The sequence below is a fragment of the Coregonus clupeaformis genome, chromosome 23 (genome assembly GCF_020615455.1).
Source record: "Coregonus clupeaformis isolate EN_2021a chromosome 23, ASM2061545v1, whole genome shotgun sequence".
In the NCBI taxonomy this organism is placed as follows: Eukaryota; Metazoa; Chordata; class Actinopteri; order Salmoniformes; family Salmonidae; genus Coregonus; species Coregonus clupeaformis.
The window spans coordinates 22736732-22753984 of NC_059214.1; the positions used below are offsets into that span (position 1 = coordinate 22736732).

At 44.8% G+C, this 17253-nt stretch overlaps 1 protein-coding gene and 1 non-coding gene across 19 annotated transcripts in view; both read right to left on the bottom strand.

Moving 5' to 3' along the window:
• The window catches only part of LOC121536731 (dedicator of cytokinesis protein 9), a 129265-nt gene that overhangs the window by 29782 nt on the left and 82230 nt on the right, over positions 1-17253 (bottom strand). For all 18 annotated transcript variants that reach the window (XM_041844212.1, XM_041844209.1, XM_041844203.1 and 15 more), the window contains exons 8-12: positions 8712-8886; positions 7446-7498; positions 6794-6868; positions 6568-6708; positions 5632-5844 (exon numbers count right to left, since the gene is read on the bottom strand). In XM_041844212.1, coding sequence (XP_041700146.1) covers positions 5632-5844; positions 6568-6708; positions 6794-6868; positions 7446-7498; positions 8712-8886 — 657 coding nt within the window. The remainder of the gene's footprint in view (positions 1-5631; positions 5845-6567; positions 6709-6793; positions 6869-7445; positions 7499-8711; positions 8887-17253) is intronic.
• trnae-uuc lies at positions 14749-14823 on the bottom strand. Its single transcript has one exon. It is a non-coding gene; the product is annotated as a tRNA-Glu (tRNA).

Consider the following 17253-nt stretch of genomic DNA (forward strand, 5'->3'; position numbering starts at 1 on the left):
GTATGGTGTAATACTGGCAAAGGCATCCGAAATAGATTTTTGCTTTGGAGGGCATTGAGATGCTTTGCACTCGTCATACGAAGATTTGTGGTGCCGCCTTAAATGATCGAACAAATTGGTTGTGTTGCCTCGTGTTGTGGCAACAATTGCAAGGCACTCTCGAAAAAGTACCTGTTTTTGGTCAACATCATCCTGTCTCTAGCCGAAATATTTATTTATTACGGCTTCTACTTTTAACATTATGTGCTTTGGCACCCTCATTGCCCCAATATGTCTCTGTCAAAAAAGAGAAAAGTGGACGCAGAGTGCAGAGTGTTCCAAGAAAAATGGTCATCCTATTTATTCACGGAATTGAATGGGAAAGCTGTATGTTTGGTGTGTTCAGAGCATGTTGCAGTGCTGAAAGAATATAACCTTCGTCGCCACTATGTGAGTCTTCATGCCGACAAATATGACAACTTTCAAGGACAGCGGAGATGAGAGAAGGTGAATGAACTGTTGGCGGGTCTGAAGAAACAGCAGTCTGTGTTTACTCACAGCCGAGACATCAGTGACGCTGCAGTGAAAGCTAGCTACCTCATTGCTAATGAAATCGCAGTGGCTTCAAAACCATTTAGTGAGGGTGAATTTGTAAAAACATGCATGATGAAGGCAGCGGAGATTGTGTGCCCTGAAAAGCGGCAGGCTTTTGCAAATGTCAGCCTGACAAGAAACACAGTTGCAGACAGGATTTCCGATCTTTCAGTGGATTTGGACAGCCAGTTGAAGCAAAAAGTAAAGTCATTTATTGCGTTTTCGGTTGCAATTGATGAAAGCACGGACATTACAGATGTTGCACAACTGGCCATTTTCATCCGCGGAGTTGATGACACATTGACCGTCACCGAGGAGTTCGTGGAGTTGGTGCCGATGACAGATACAACGACAGCAGCTGATATTTTTACCGCACTCGTCGGGCGCGCTGGACAGGGTCGGAGTGGACTGGTCCCGCGCTGTCAGCCTGGCTACAGATGGTGCGCCCTCAATGATCGGGAAAAAAGCAGGCGTTGTGACAAAGTTCAGAGAGAAAGTGCAATCTGCAAATGGAGGACGTGATTTTATGACTTTTCACTGTATTTTGCACCAGGAGGCTTTGTGTTGCAAGTCATTAAAGATGGATAACGTCATGAAGGTGGTCATCCAAACTGTTAATTTCATCCGATCCAGAAGCCCGAATCACCGTCAGTTTGACAGCCTTCTCAGAGAGAAAGACCACATCTATGGCCTGCCATACCACACTGAGGTAAGATGGTTAAGCCGAGGTGCTGTGCTGAGGCGTTTCTTTGATTTACGAGAAGAAATTGAACAGTTCATGGAAGAAAAGGGCAAACCAGTGTTAGAATTTCATTCCGCAGAATGGATGCAGGACCTTGCATTTATGGTGGATGTTACAGAGCACCTGAATAACTTGAACAAACAGCTGCAAGGGCGCAACAAAGTTGTCACGCAGTATTATGACAGCATACATTCTTTCAAGTTGAAGCTGTCATTGTGGGAGACGCAACTTGCCGGTGGTGATGCAGCTCACTTCCCCTGTCTGAAAAATGTGTGCGCGACCCAACATGTGGCAGACATGAAGCGGTTCAAAGATAAAATAACGGGACGGGACTGTTACGGGAGTTTGAGCAACGCTTTCAGATTTATGTTTATATGTTTTTATGTTGATGTGCTATTGTTTTTAATTGATTTTATTGTATTTTGTGACGTCACAGAGGCTACACAGCTTTCAGCGGGATTGCTCAAGTAGTGCAAGGAGACAAGGTTCAAACAAAACAAGGATTTTATTATAGGTCTTGGGAAATTAACGAAAATATAACAAAATTCTGTTCTCTTGTGGCTCTTTAAGGGTTAACAGTTCAGGGATGTCTCTTCCACATCCAAAATCATAATTCTCACTCGCTCAGATAACTTTTCCCCAGCCTTACTGTAGTCCACGTTGCAGCTAGTGGCCAACCCAGCAAAAAGTCCTTCCAAATGTCTCTCACGTATTTCCACAGGTGCATATATCCAAAGGTGAGTATTTCCCAAAGGTAAGTATCTCCAAATCCTTATATTCCTCATGGAAGTGGACGTGCAGCACTCTTGTCCTCCAGAGAGCCCAGGTTGGAGACTGTGTCTCTTCACCCCCCACACACTCCCTCAGTGTGTCTCTTCCCTTCCCAAACCTTCAGCTCATCAGCTCCTCATTTGTTTCAGCTGCGTGGGAAGATTGGCCATAGAGGGGTGGAGTTCCCGACCATACCAGCAGATGGAGCCATAGCTGTCTGGGTTTGCAGCCACCTCAGGGGGATGTAACGTCCCTCCAGGACACAGCCTCTCGTGACATCACACATCCCCCTCCTCGGGACCGACGTCCTCGTCGGGGTAAAGGCAGCGAAGAAGGCATCACGCCGGGAGAGGGCGTCCGCATTGCCGTGGTGCTTGCCAGCCTGCTCTCTCTTCAACTCCTCCACCTCTAGGACCAGGGACTCAGCCTCCTGTTGTCTCTCCTTGAGTTTCTTACTGAACGCATCAGCCTTGGTTTTAGCAGAGTTTAGCTTCTGTTGAGCAGCTTTCAGTTCCTTCTCTCTCTCTCTGCCTCCGCATTCTTCATCTTGTTCTCCAACACCTTGTACTTCTCCTCTGCCTTCTTCTGGACCTCCTTACTACTGCGCAGGGTCTCCTCACACTCCTCGATGGTCCTGCGCAGCCTCTCCAGCTCCTCCTGTTGCTTATGGAAGGAGCTCTGTTGGAGTTTAGCCTGGAGGATATCTAACTCTTCTGTCTTCATGTCTAACTGTTGCTTTAACAAACGATACCTCTCAGCGGTCCCCTTCAGACCAGACAGTTCTTTGTCCAGATTCTGTAGCTCCGTCTCTGTGTCGGTCTGGGCACCTGCCATCCCTATCAGAGCCCGGGCGGGAGTGAGTAATTCGGAGGATTGCACCGGAGCCTTCCCAGGATGAGTCTTGCCTCTCCGTTTCCGAGGTACTCGGGTTATCCTCTCCTGAGACTCTCTCCAGAGTGGGTAAAAGGCTGGGCAGTCTCGTCCAATTAGGACAGGGACGGGGAGGGAATCAACCACCCCCGCCGTCGTGTGTATGGTTCCCCGTGTGCTGGTCATTGTAAGTTCAGTAATGGGGTATTCTCTGGTGTCCCCATGGACACAGGAAACTGGGAGGACTTTTCCCGGGGTCAGACACGTTGGGCCCACCAAATCCTTACGCACTAGGGTGGCCCGGCTACCAGAATCCAGTAAGGCCTCCACATCATGGTGATTCACAGTTACCGGGCAGGTGGGGGGTCGATCTGGGCCGCCATCTACGACTCCCAAGAGCGAGGCAACACGGTGTGTGGGTGCTGAGCTGGAGGACTCCGCAGTGGGCATAGGTTCATCGGCTGGTTTCCCACACTGCCAGGAGATATGTCCCATCTCCCCACACCGGTAACACTGTCGAGTTTCCCCCCTCCTGGTGTACTCTTCTTGGACCCGCCTGGTTTCTGGCTCCCCCTGGAGCCGGGATAAGTCCTGACGTGGCTGGGTTCGAGACCTTGGGGTCCTTTGGACGGGTTCTTCCCATTTGTGGTGGGGCCGCCCTCCTGGGGTCTTTTCGGGAAGCATTCAGCATCTCCGCTGTGGCCTGGTACTTTTCCACAGCTTCCACGGTCAGATCAGCCGTGGTCAAGGCCTGTTGACTGATGAACCGTTTTGCCTCATAAGGCAGGGCGCGTAGGTAACGATCCACCACAACGGCCTCCACCACCGCCGCTGCTGTATTCCTCTGCGGATCCAGCCATTTCCTTGCGATTCGGACAAGTTCATGCATCTGCGCCCGAGGAGGTTGGTCTGGTTGGAAGGTCCAGCTGTGAAAGCGCTGGGCCATACCAAACTTTGTGAGTCCATATCTGCTGAGGATCTCAGACTTCAGGGCATCATAGTCAGTAACCTGGTCAGGGCCCAGGTCCCGGACAGCATTCAGCGATTCCCCGGTTAGAAAGGGGGCTAACAGACCAACCCACTGTTGCTTGGGCCAGGCTTCCCTAGTGGCCGTGGCCTCAAATGCATGCAGGTATGCCTCAATGTCATCGGTAGCTCCCATCTTAGATATAAAGTCACTTGCCTTTATTGGGCGGGTATTTTGGACCACCCTCTGTCTCTGCAACTGCAATTCCTCTGCCTTCAGAAGGTTGGCTTTCTTTTGCTCCTCCAAGAGAGCCACGTTTGCTTGCATCTGGGCGTGCTGGCCAGCAACAAGGGCTTTCAATATGTCCTCCATTTCAGTCGGCGGGGAGCCTACGGCCAACTTGGAAAACTGGGTGATCAAACCTTCGGTATCCTCCTCTGACATGCACTATTAACGCTTGAGCTTGCCCATATTCTCCACCATCTGTGACGTCACAGAGGCTACACAGCTTTCAGCGGGATTGCTCAAGTAGTGCAAGGAGACAAGGTTCAAACAAAACAAGGATTTTATTATAGGTCTTGGGAAATTAACGAAAATATAACAAAATTCTGTTCTCTTGTGGCTCTTTAAGGGTTAACAGTTCAGGGATGTCTCTTCCACATCCAAAATCATAATTCTCACTCGCTCAGATAACTTTTCCCCAGCCTTACTGTAGTCCACGTTGCAGCTAGTGGCCAACCCAGCAAAAAAGTCCTTCCAAATGTCTCTCACGTATTTCCACAGGTGCATATATCCAAAGGTGAGTATTTCCCAAAGGTAAGTATCTCCAAATCCTTATATTCCTCATGGAAGTGGACGTGCAGCACTCTTGTCCTCCAGAGAGCCCAGGTTGGAGACTGTGTCTCTTCACCCCCCACACACTCCCTCAGTGTGTCTCTTCCCTTCCCAAACCTTCAGCTCATCAGCTCCTCATTTGTTTCAGCTGCGTGGGAAGATTGGCCATAGAGGGGTGGAGTTCCCGACCATACCAGCAGATGGAGCCATAGCTGTCTGGGTTTGCAGCCACCTCAGGGGGATGTAACGTCCCTCCAGGACACAGCCTCTCGTGACATCACAATTTGTATATTTAACCTATTCTTGACTCTGTGGTTCTTGCACTTGTTTGGGGACCAGGATTTCATTATTTTTATCTACATTTCTGCCTGAGAAATGACACCCTGACATAGTTCTGTGATCTGTGAAACAGTTATGTTAATCACTGAGGCATTGTGTGTTTGTGTGTTCTTTTTCTTTAGAATTTTCAAATAAACTTGATGTGTTTTATGATTAATAGTGATGTTGTGCTTGTACTATTTTGGACACACTGTCCTCAGGCTCCAGCTTTATGTTGTATGTTGATCGTATTAAAACAAAGAAAACAATCTGAAGTTGTTGTTTTTAAGTTATATATACCATGATTTTTCCGGTCCGGCCCACTTGGGAATAGATTTTCCTCCATGTGGCCCCTGAGCTAAAATGAGTTTGACACCCCTGGTCTACACTGTATTTCTGATCAATTTCATGTTATTTTAATGGACAAGAAAATTGCTTTTCTTTCGAAAACAAGGACATTTCTAAGTGACCCCAAACTTTTGAACGGTAGCGTCATATTGAGAGATTAATAGCTCAAAAGATTATATAGAGATTAGTATCTCTAATATCTCTTCACCTGTCTGGGGTACTGCATGGCCCCCTCAGGCAGGCCGTGGACCCCCCTCTGCGCCCCCGGCAGAGCGTCCCCTCCCCCGTTAATGTACTGGCTGCTGGGGTTGGGCACCAGTTGTCTGACGGACGGGTGATTCAGGTCCACGTAGAAGTCTGACGAGATCTTCCTGCTGTTCTGGATGTCGAACAGCGACAGGGTCACATAGAATGGCTCCACCTGGAAATGAAGCGAAAGTGTAAACAAAGGTAGAGTATGAGAAAGAACTTCCATTCTAGGCTATGCTATTTATAGATGAGTACTGTGATGACATAGTGAGCCAGAAGGTTCATGAGTAGAACAAGGGACTGACTGACAGTGTCATTATGCCAAGTTTCTGTATCTCTGTATCTGTCAGGTCTGTATCTCTGTATCTGTCAGGTCTGTATCTGTCAGGTCTGTATCTCTGTATCTGTCAGGTCTGTATCTCTGTATCTGTCAGGTCGGTATCTCTGTATCTGTCAGGTCTGTATCTCTGTATCTGTCAGGTCTGTATCTCTGTATCTGTCAGGTCTGTATCTGTCAGGTCTGTATCTGTCAGGTCTGTATCTGTCAGGTCTGTATCTGTCAGGTCTGTATCTGTCAGGTCTGTATCTGTCAGGTCTGCATCTCTGAACAGGTTGACATTCTCTCGGTACAGGACAGCCTGCTGTGAGCGTCAGCAGGAAACTGCCTTTCATTAGACAGCGCCTTCCTTCATTACTGTGGCTGTCGGCTGGTTACTATGCCAACCCAGTACTCCCTCTTGACAAAGACAAACAGCAATGATGACATAGGCTAGAGATGTGATCCCTCCACCCCGCACTTTCGCTCTCTAATCCATTCTCCAGAGCAGATACTGTACACTACGATGATAACACACTGACTGTACAAATTGAACACTGAAAAGGACATCTGGCTTACGTTTGTTGTTGGTCCCAGCTCGTTCTCCGCTACACAGCTTTGCAGGTTGAAGGCCAGGTCATTGCAATTCACCAAAATGCGCTTGCCAAACTTCTCCTCAAACTGCTTTATATCAGGCTCAATCCCTGAGAAGTCAAGTTTCTAAAGATACAAAAAGGGATTTTGAATCATCATTTGGAGCTGGTGGATTGTCAAATACCTTTTGGGAAACTCGATAGTTACTAACCTGTGTGTCAGGGTCCAAGGTGAACAGTTTCAATCTGGTCTCGTTCCTCATTTTAGATTCAATATCTCTTGCACTCTGAGGACAAGAAAATTAGACCTCCTTAAGCAAAAGGTTTTCAAATTGAACTGCTTTTATCATTTGAAAATGTCTCTTCATTTGTGTCCATCTGGAGTTGAGGTTTCCCATTACAGGAGAGCAGACTCAATGGTAAAGTCAGGTGGTGCCAACACCACAGAAAAGTCTGTCAAGAACTCTGTCAGACTTCTCCTTTGCTAGCTAACTGCTACCATCAGTTTCCATGCACATAATGTATGGCTTATCTATAGGCCGACTGTTCTTCAGGGCTGACATACTGTAGCTTTTCTCTATAGGAAATGATTCAATTTTGGTTCCTCTCCTGATTTGGTCACTTTTCAAACAGCGGGAGCTGTCATCTGTCGGTGTATGTCTAACTATAGATAGAGAATATTTTTTTTTAATGAGGTGTGTATCTAAACACAAGCAGAGGCCTCTGAGAGGCCTGACTGACTGGCTGCTCCCTACCTCCCATGGTGAAGTGATTTCATGATGTAACTACATTATGTCTCATGTGAACAGGGCCTGTAGGATCCTTACGCTTGAGGCAGCGCATTTGTGAAAAGACAGGACCTACCTGAAAGCTGTCCATACTCCCCAACGAACTGTCTGCCTTTCCCAACTCGTCATCTGCAACAGAAAAGAGAGCAGAGCACTCATTGGAAACAGAACAAACACACAGTTCAACAAATCCACTATTTTATAGGTTAGAACTCCATTACCACACCTCTTCCTTAATCGCACACTACTAACACTTAAATAGAGTAAACAGTGACTTAGACTGCCCTGAGTAGACAGAAACACAGAGCAGGTCTAAGATCAGACCCTAGAGCCCCTGTAGGTACCAGGGTAGTTTTTCCCCTAGGAGAGCGTGATTAATCAAAGCTGAGGGGTTACTGAGATTAGCGGGGTTCTTTGTGCAGACATGGCTTTTTCCTCCTGGCTCAGACAGGAGGTGAGTATTAAAAACCTGGGTGGCCCTCCAGCTACACCACCACCACAGACCAGGAGAAGGAGACGTCTGGGGGATGTGTGGGCGTAAACACTGAGTTCAGATTGACTGGTATTGTGTGCCACATTGACAGACAAGAATGCTAATGATGTGCATTAGATTGTACAGGATCTAGTCTACTTTGATTTTTTGACTACTTTATGTATTTATACCACTGTCATCTCTGTCTTCCCTGATCTACCTCCTATGAGTTTTAAACTACTCTGAGCCAACTACACTCAATCAGTGTGGTGCTTATGCCATCAATGTGGGCGGCAGGTAGCCTAGCGGTTAAGAGGTTGGGCCAGTAACCAAAAGGTTGCTGGATTCGAATCCCCGAGCTGACTAGGTGAAATCTGTCAATGTGCCCTTGAGCAAGGCACTTAACCCTAGTTGCTCCTGTAGGTCGCTCTGGAAAAGAGCATCTGCTAAATGACTAAAATGTAAATGTAAAAATGTAATACCCTAAAACAGGGTTTGTACATGGGAGTGTGATTAAAGGGTGTAAGCCAAAGACATCCTCTTCTCTATGGCCTACTGTAGACTATAGACTGTAGAACAGGCCTAAGTACACTTTATTTACACATTCCTTTCCCTGACAGGCAGACAAGTGTACTGCAGTGCACCCTGGGATGTTTTCTTTGTATTACTGGCACTATACGAAGCACATTGTCCTTGTACTTGGGGTTTGTTGAAAGAAAGGTGGATGATGTTTTAAAAGAATTCACAAGGAAATCTAATGCTGGTCTATGTCTCTGTTATTAACACCCATCCCATGAACTCTGAAAACCCAAGCGAGCATGCATGCACGCAGACAGACACACACGCACACAAACACACACACACACACACCATCGTGGATGTCCCCGTTCCTCTTCTCCTGCATGGCGATCTCGAAGCTGCTGTGGAGGATCTTGTTGAGAGTGCTGATCCAGTCCTCCATCTCTCCCTCACTGTCTGCAGCCAGCAGGTACGTGCTCTTGTCCTGCATCTTTAGCTCAAAGGCAAAACGCCGCACCTTGTTATTCTGTAGCCAAACACACAGAGGAGGAGAGGAAACTCGGTGAGACCATCTTTGTTTAGGTAATGCTGGAGCGGAGGGGAAGTTGCTGAGGAATAGCAACAGTTTCATTAGAGAGCAAGGGTCAACTACAAATGATGAGGAACATGCTCTCCAGAATAAAACAATGCCGTACCGTCACACAAAACATCAATTGAGTTGACTTTTTGAAAAGAGGATGATTAGAGTGTGTGCAGGTCAAGTGTTCGTGTGTTTCTTAGTCAAAAAACAAATACCCAACTGTGAATCAAACGTTCCGATCCACCATCCAAAGTTAACTTCCAATATTTAGTCAGGTCACTAGAAGGCAGCTGCTGCTTAGTTTTATTATTTGTTTCATGGATTTTGAAGAAAGCGTTACTGAAAACAACTCCCATCCTCTCCCTCATTGAAAATTGCAAATTTTTTATTTGCCATGACTTTGGATTTAAAAAAAAATAACTACCAGAACCAACCAGCACATTTCATCTAATCATACACTAGGGTAACAAAATACGAGGAAACAGTAAAACTGGTATGTGTATATATTTAACAACAATAGCATCATCGTCCATAAATCCTATATTTACAAAAGCTTCAAAAAGTGTTTATTTGTTATAGTTAAAGAGACATGGAGGAGAAGAAACATATATTACCATAAGAGCGAACACACAGCGGAGCAGGGTGCAAGGGAGAAAGTATTTCCATATGCGCAACGAAGAGCTGCCAGGATTGGAGCTGAGCTCATAAAGGGACTGGGTCTGCTGAGGGAGTCAGTCAGCAGCACTGGGCCGGAGCTGTGGAGTTGACCTACGACCCCCAATCAGCCAGCCAGAGTGATGTCACTGCCTCAGGTGGGCCTCAGAATGTCTTGATTACACACAGCACACCTCCCGATGCTGGTGATTCAGTCAGCCGCCATAAACTAACCACCGTAGCTGAGTAATGTTACAGTATGCATCCAGGCTTTGATCCTTATGGAGTTAACTCAAACGTCCAGGAGAGCTAAGCGAGGGAGGCAGAGGTGCAGTAATTCCACTGTTGTGTAAACCTCCCCCCCAAAACATTGCCGGAACGTTTCTAAATAAATCATGGACTGAGTTCACCCACGTGGGAGTTCTAATAAAGCACTGCATTACATTAGGCCATGCTTCAGTCACCATGGTTATTATTGCAATAAGGAGGAGCCTTTTAGCCTGCAGAGATCGAGGTAAATGGTAGGGAGGGTCATTAGCTCAAGACCAGTAAAGTAAACAGTAGATATGGCGGTGCTTGGGACAGGAATCAGAGCGGATTCATCATCAAGGAATTAATAACCAGGGTTATTAGAGAGAGAGGAGGAAGACTTTTTCTATATATTCTCAAAATAATACAATAACATTGAGTAAAAGTTTTCTACTTTGAGATATGAGTAGATAATCCCTCCACTGAGCCACGTTCATCTCTGTAGGTTGTGAACCCTTAACATTTACATTTTAGTCATTTAGCAGACGCTCTTATCCAGAGCGACTTACAGTTAGTGAGTGCATACATTTTCATACTGGCCCCCCGTGGGAAACGAACCCACAACCCTGGCGTTGCAAGTGCCATGCTCTACCAACTGAGCTACAGGGGACCTAACGCAGTGCTATTAAAACTTTTTCAGCGGGGACCCCATTTTATTTGCTAGAATTTCTGGGGACCCCATTTTTCCCCAAACCAAATCTAATGACACAACCTTAGAAATCAGTAAATTTAGATTTTTACATCAACAAATAACCTTCAGTCCATTGCATTTTCATCTATTATGTGCTTAAATGAATTAATGAAAAGAAACAAATAAATACATTTACTCAATAAAATGTCATTTTTCCAATCATCTTTCTCAAAAACATTTGTATATTGTCCTATAAAATAATCTGTACTATTTTTTTTCGTCCCTGCCCCCCCCAAAAAATTAATTATAAAAAATACAATTGTACAACAATTTTGGCGACACCACTGCAGTTCCCCCATGACCCCGACTTTGAATACCACTGCCTTAACTCCCCCCTTAAGCAGCAAGGACTCCGACTATGCAAATGAGTCAAATATGCAGGCCTGGTGTTTAGGACAGAGGTGAAAAAAAAAATCACCCAATTGTCATACTTGGGTAAAAGTAAAAATACCTTAATAGAGAATGACTCAAGTAAAAGTGAAAGTCACCCAGTAAAATACTACTTGAGTAAACGTCTAAAAGTATTTGATTTTAAATATACTTAAGTATCAAATGTAAATGTAATTGCTAAAACTATAAATCATTTCACATTCCTTATATAAACGAAGCATTTGTGTTTAGTGAGTCCGCCAGATCAGAGGCAGTAGGGATGATCAGGGATGTTCTCTTGATAAGTGTGTGAATTTGACAATTTTCCTGTCCTGCATTCAAAATGTAACGAGTACTTTTGGCTGTCAGGGAAAATGTATGGTGTAAAAAGTACATTATTATCTTTAGGAATGAAGTGGAGTAAAAGTAAAAGTTGTCAAAAATCGAAATAGTAAAGTAAAGTACAGATACCACAAAAAACGACTTTAGTAGTACTTTAAAGTATTTTCACTTAAGTAATTTAAACCACTGGTTTAGGACACAAAGCCTTGGTAACCCAACTCCATACATTACGCAGAGGGAGATGAGGATCTTGGATGCATCCTCTGCTTCTCTCATCATGGAAAGTCTGAGTAGCACTGGGATGGGAGGGAAAGGGAATGGCTGGAGACATCTCTCAGTAAGGGGAGGCCAAACAACAGTGTTTCCCAGGACACCAGACCTCAGATCAGATCACACAGAAAAGGTCCTAGTGAGAGAGGCTCCTTCAGAGAGACGGCCGGGAGGCAGCTGGCCACAGGGCCGTCAGGTGGAAAGCCTCAATATGTTTGTGTGTGCGCGAGTGTATGTATTTCTGTGTGTGTGTGAGTGTGTTGGCCTATCATAAAAGAGCAAGCAAAGCGTGCTGAACGAGCTTGGGGCCAGAGGGGGAGTATGATGTCACTCCATATGCCAATAATTGCTGAGTTAATCAAGAGCAGATCCCAAGACCAGTTGTTGTGGTTTACAATTAGGAACATTATCTTGCCCATATAATGCCGAACCTCAGCAAAATGAAACACAGACCTGTCCAGAGTGGAGGGGATAGCATACATACACAACTGACAGGAAACAAAATGTACCAAACTATTAACCTGATTTTTTATGGAGGAAGAGGCACCGCCATCTTTGTTTACTTTGTGGAGGCACAGATCTGGTTGGCTAAAGTTAGCTAGCTTGACCCGCCATCGGCTGATGAGCTCTTCACAACAAACTAATACAGTGCCTTGCAAAAGTATTCAGACCCCTTGGATTTCATCACATTTTATTGTGTTACAATGTTAATTTTTTTTTATTTAACCTTTATTTAACCAGGTAAGCCAGTTGAGAACAAGTTCTAATTTACAACCTGGCCAAGATAAAGCAAAGCAGTGCGATAAAAACAACAACACAGAGTTACATATGGGGTAAAAAAAACAAAGTCAAAAAAATACAACAGAAAATATACACTGCTCAAAAAAATAAAAGGAACACTAAAATAACACATCCTAGATCTGAATGAATGAAATAATCTTATGAAATACTTTTTTCTTTACATAGTTGAATGTGCTGACAACAAAATCACACAACAATTATCAATGGAAATCAAATTTATCAACCCATGGAGGTCTGGATTTGGAGTCACCCTCAGAATTAAAGTGGAAAACCACACTACAGGCTGATCCAACTTTGATGTACTGTCCTTAAAACAAGTCAAAATGAGGCTCAGTAGTGTGTGTGGCCTCCACGTGCCTGTATGACCTCCCTACAACGCCTGGGCATGCTCCTGATGAGGTGGCGGATGGTCTCTTGAGGGATCTCCTCCCAGACCTGGACTAAAGCATCCGCCAACTCCTGGACAGTCTGTGGTGCAACGTGACGTTGGTGGATGGAGCGAGACATGATATCCCAGATGTGCTCAATTGGATTCAGGTCTGGGGAACGGGTGGGCCAGTCCATAGCATCAATGCCTTCCTCTTGCAGGAACTGCTGACACACTCCAGCCACATGAGGTCTAGCATTGTCTTGCATTAGGAGGAACCCAGGGCCAACCGCACCAGCATATGGTCTCACAAGGGGTCTGAGGATCTCATCTCGGTACCTAATGGCAGTCAGGCTACCTCTGGCGAGCACATGGAGGGCTGTGCGGCCCCCCAAAGAAATGCCACCCCACACCATGACTGACCCACCGCCAAACCGGTCATGCTGGAGGATGTTGCAGGCAGCAGAACGTTCTCCACGGCGTCTCCAGACTCTGTCACGTCTGTCACATGTGCTCAGTGTGAACCTGCTTTCATCTGTGAAGAGCACAGGGCGCCAGTGGCGAATTTGCCAATCTTGGTGTTCTCTGGCAAATGCCAAACGTCCTGCACGGTGTTGGGCTGTTAGCACAACCCCCACCTGTGGACATCGGGCCCTCATACCACCCTCATGGAGTCTGTTTCTGACCGTTTGAGCAGACACATGCACATTTGTGGCCTGCTGGAGGTCATTTTGCAGGGCTCTGGCAGTGCTCCTCCTGCTCCTCCTTGCACAAAGGCGGAGGTAGCAGTCCTGCTGCTGGGTTGTTGCCCTCCTACAGCCTCCTCCACGTCTCCTGATGTACTGGCCTGTCTCCTGGTAGCGCCTCCATGCTCTGGACACTACGCTGACAGACACAGCAAATCTTCTTGCCACAGCTCGCATTGATGTGCCATCCTGGATGAGCTGCACTACCTGAGCCACTTGTGTGGGTTGTAGACTCCGTCTCATGCTACCACTAGAGTGAAAGCACCGCCAGCATTCAAAAGTGACCAAAACATCAGCCAGGAAGCATAGGAACTGAGAAGTGGTCTGCGGTCACCACCTGCAAAACCAGTCCTTTATTGGGGGGTGTCTTGCTAATTGCCTATAATTTCCACCTGTTGTCTATTCCATTTGCACAACAGCATGTGAAATTTATTGTCAATCAGTGTTGCTTCCTAAGTGGACAGTTTGATTTCACAGAAGTGTGATTGACTTGGAGTTACATTGTGTTGTTTAAGTGTTCCCTTTATTTTTTTGAGCAGTGTATATACAGTGTGTGCAAATGTAGCAAGTTATGGAGGTAAGGCAATAAATAGGCTATAGTGCAAAATAATTACAATTAGTATTAACACTGGAATGATAGATGTGCAAGAGATTATGTGCAAATTAGCAAAATAAATAACAATATAGGGATGAGGTAGTTGGGTGGGCTAATTTCAGATGGGCTGTGCACAGGTGCAGTGATCGGTAAGGTGCTCTGACAACTGATGCTTAAAGTTAGTGAGGGAGATGAGTCTCCAGCTTCAGAGATTTTTGCAATTCGTTCCAGTCATTGGCAGCAGAGAACTGGAAGGAATGGCGGCCAAAGGAGGTGTTGGCTTTGGGGATGACCAGTGAGATATACCTGCTGGAGCGCATACTACGGGTGGGTGTTGCTATGGTGACCAATGAGCTAAGATAAGGCAGGGATTTGCCTAGCAGTGATTTATAGATGGCCTGGAGCCAGTGGGTTTGACGGCGAACATGTAGTGAGGACCAGCCAACAAGAGCGTACAGGTCACAGTGGTGGGTAGTGTAAAATGGGATTAAAATGGATTTAATTGTAATTTTTGTCAACAATCTAAAAAAATACTCTAATGTCAAAGTGTAAGAAAAATTCTAAGACAAAAAATAAATAATAATCCTGACTACATTTCCATTTTAGTCATTTAGCAGACGCTCTTATCCAGAGCGATTTACAGTTGAGTGCATACATTTTCATACTGGCCCCCCGTGGGAAACGAACCCACAACCCTGGCGTTGAAAGCGCCATGCTCTACCAACTGAGCTACAGGGGACTAAAATATAGTCATCGCATAAGAATTAAACCCCTTTGTTTAGGCAAGCCTAAATTAGTTAAGGAGTCAAGGCCTACCTTCAAACTCAGTGCCTCTTTGCTTGACATCATGGGAAAATCAAAATAAATCAGCCAAGACCTCAGAAAAAAAATTGTAGACCTCCACAAGTCTGGTTCATCCTTGGGAGCAATTTCCAAATGCCTGAAGGTACCACGTTCATCTGTACAAACAATAGTATGCAAGTATAAACACCATGGGACCACGTTCTGTCTCCTAGAGATGAACGTACTTTGGTGCGAAAAGTGCAAATCAATCCCAGAACAACAGCAAAGGACCTTATATCCACAGTAAAACGAGTCCTATAATCGACATAACCTGAAAGGCCACTCAGCAAGGAAGAAGCCACTGCTCCAAAACCGCCATAAGAAAGCCAGACTACGGTTTGCAACTGCACATGGGGACAAAGATCGTACTTTTTGGAGAAATGTCTTCTGGTCTGATGAGAAAAGAAATTGAACTGTTTGGCCATAATGACCATCGTTATGTTTGGAGGAAAAAGGGGGCAGCTTGCAAGCCGAAGAACACCATCCCAACCGTGAAGCACGGGGGTGGCAGTATCATGCTGTGGTGGTGCTTTGCTGCAGGAGGGACTCATGAGGAAGGAAAATTATGTGGATATATTGAAGCAACATCTCAAGACATCAGTCAGGAAGTTAAAGCTTGGTCGCAAATGGGTCTTCCAAATGGACAATGACCCCAAGCATACTTCCAAAGTTGTGGCAAAGTGGCCATCACAAAGCCCTGACCTCAATCCTATAGAAAATGTGTGGGCAGAACTGAAAAAGCGTGCGCGAGCAAGGAGGCCTAGAAACCTGACTCAGTTACACCAGCTCTGTCAGGAGAAATGGGCCGAAATTCACCCAACTTATTGTGGGAAGCTTGTGGAAGGCTACCCGAAATGTTTGACCCAAGTTAAACAATTTAAAGGCAATGGTACCAAATACTAATTGAGTGTATGTAAACTTCTGACCCACTGGGAATGTGATGAAATAAATAAAAGCTGAAATAAATAATTATCTCTAGTATTATTCTGACATTTCACATTCTTAAAATAAAGTGGTGATTCTAACTGGCCTAAGACAGGGAATTTGTACTAGGATTAAATATCAGGAATTGTGAAAAACTGAGTTTAAATGTATTTGGCTAAGGTGTATGTAAACTTCCGACTTCAACTGTACAATTAGCTGTATTTTCCCTCAGTCAAGCAGTGAATTTCAAAACACAGATTCAACCACAAAGACCAGGGAGGTTTTCTAATGTCTCGCAAAGAAGGGTACCTATTGATAGATGGGTAAACAAATAATTAATTTCCCTTTGAGCATGGTGAAGTTATTAATTACACTTTGAATGGTGTATCAATACACCCAGTCACTACAAAGATACAGGTGTCCTTCCTCTCAGATGCCGGAGAGGAAGGAAACCGCTCAGGGATTTCACCATGAGGCCAATGGTGACTTTAAAACAGTTTCAAAGTTTAATGGCTGTGATAGGAGAAAACTGAGGATGGATAAACAAAATTGTAGTTACCCCACAATACTAACCTACTTGCCAAAGTGAAAAGAAGGAAGCCTGTACAGAATAAAAAATATTCCAAAACATGCATCCTGTTTGCAACAAGGCACTATAGTAATACTGCAAAAAATGTGGCATGGTTATGTTTGGGGCAAATCCAACACAACACATTACTGAGTCCCACTCTCCATATTATGAAGCATAGTGGTGGCTGCATCATGTTATGGGTATGGACATAATTGTTAAGGACTAGGAGGTTTTCATGATAAAAAAGAAACGGAATGGAGCTAAGCACAGGCAAAATCCTAGAGGAAAACCTGCTTTAGTCTGCTTTACACCAGAGACTGGGAGAGGAGTTCACCTTTCAGCAATAACCCACAACACAAGGCCAAATCTACAATGGAGTTGATTACCAAGAACAGTAAATATTCCTGAGTGGCTGAGTTAGTTTTGACTTAAATCTGCTTGAAAATCTATGGCAAGAGTTGAAAATTGCTGTCTAGCCATGATCCCCAATATCTTGACAGAGCTTGAAGAATTTTGAAAAGAATAATGTGCACATTTTGCACAATCCAGGTGTGCAAAGCTCTTATAGACTTACCCAATAAGTCTCACAGCTGTAATTGATGCCAAAGGTGTTTCTAACATGTATTGACTCAAGGAGTTGAATACTTATGCAACTACAATATTTTAGTTATTTAATTTGTATTAATCGTTACAAATAAAATATATGTTTTCTTCCACTTTGACATTACAGGGTATTGTGTGTAGATTGTTGACAAAAAATTACAATTAAATCAACTTTAATCCCACTTTGGAACACAATAAAATGTGAAGAAATCCAAGGAGTCTGAATAT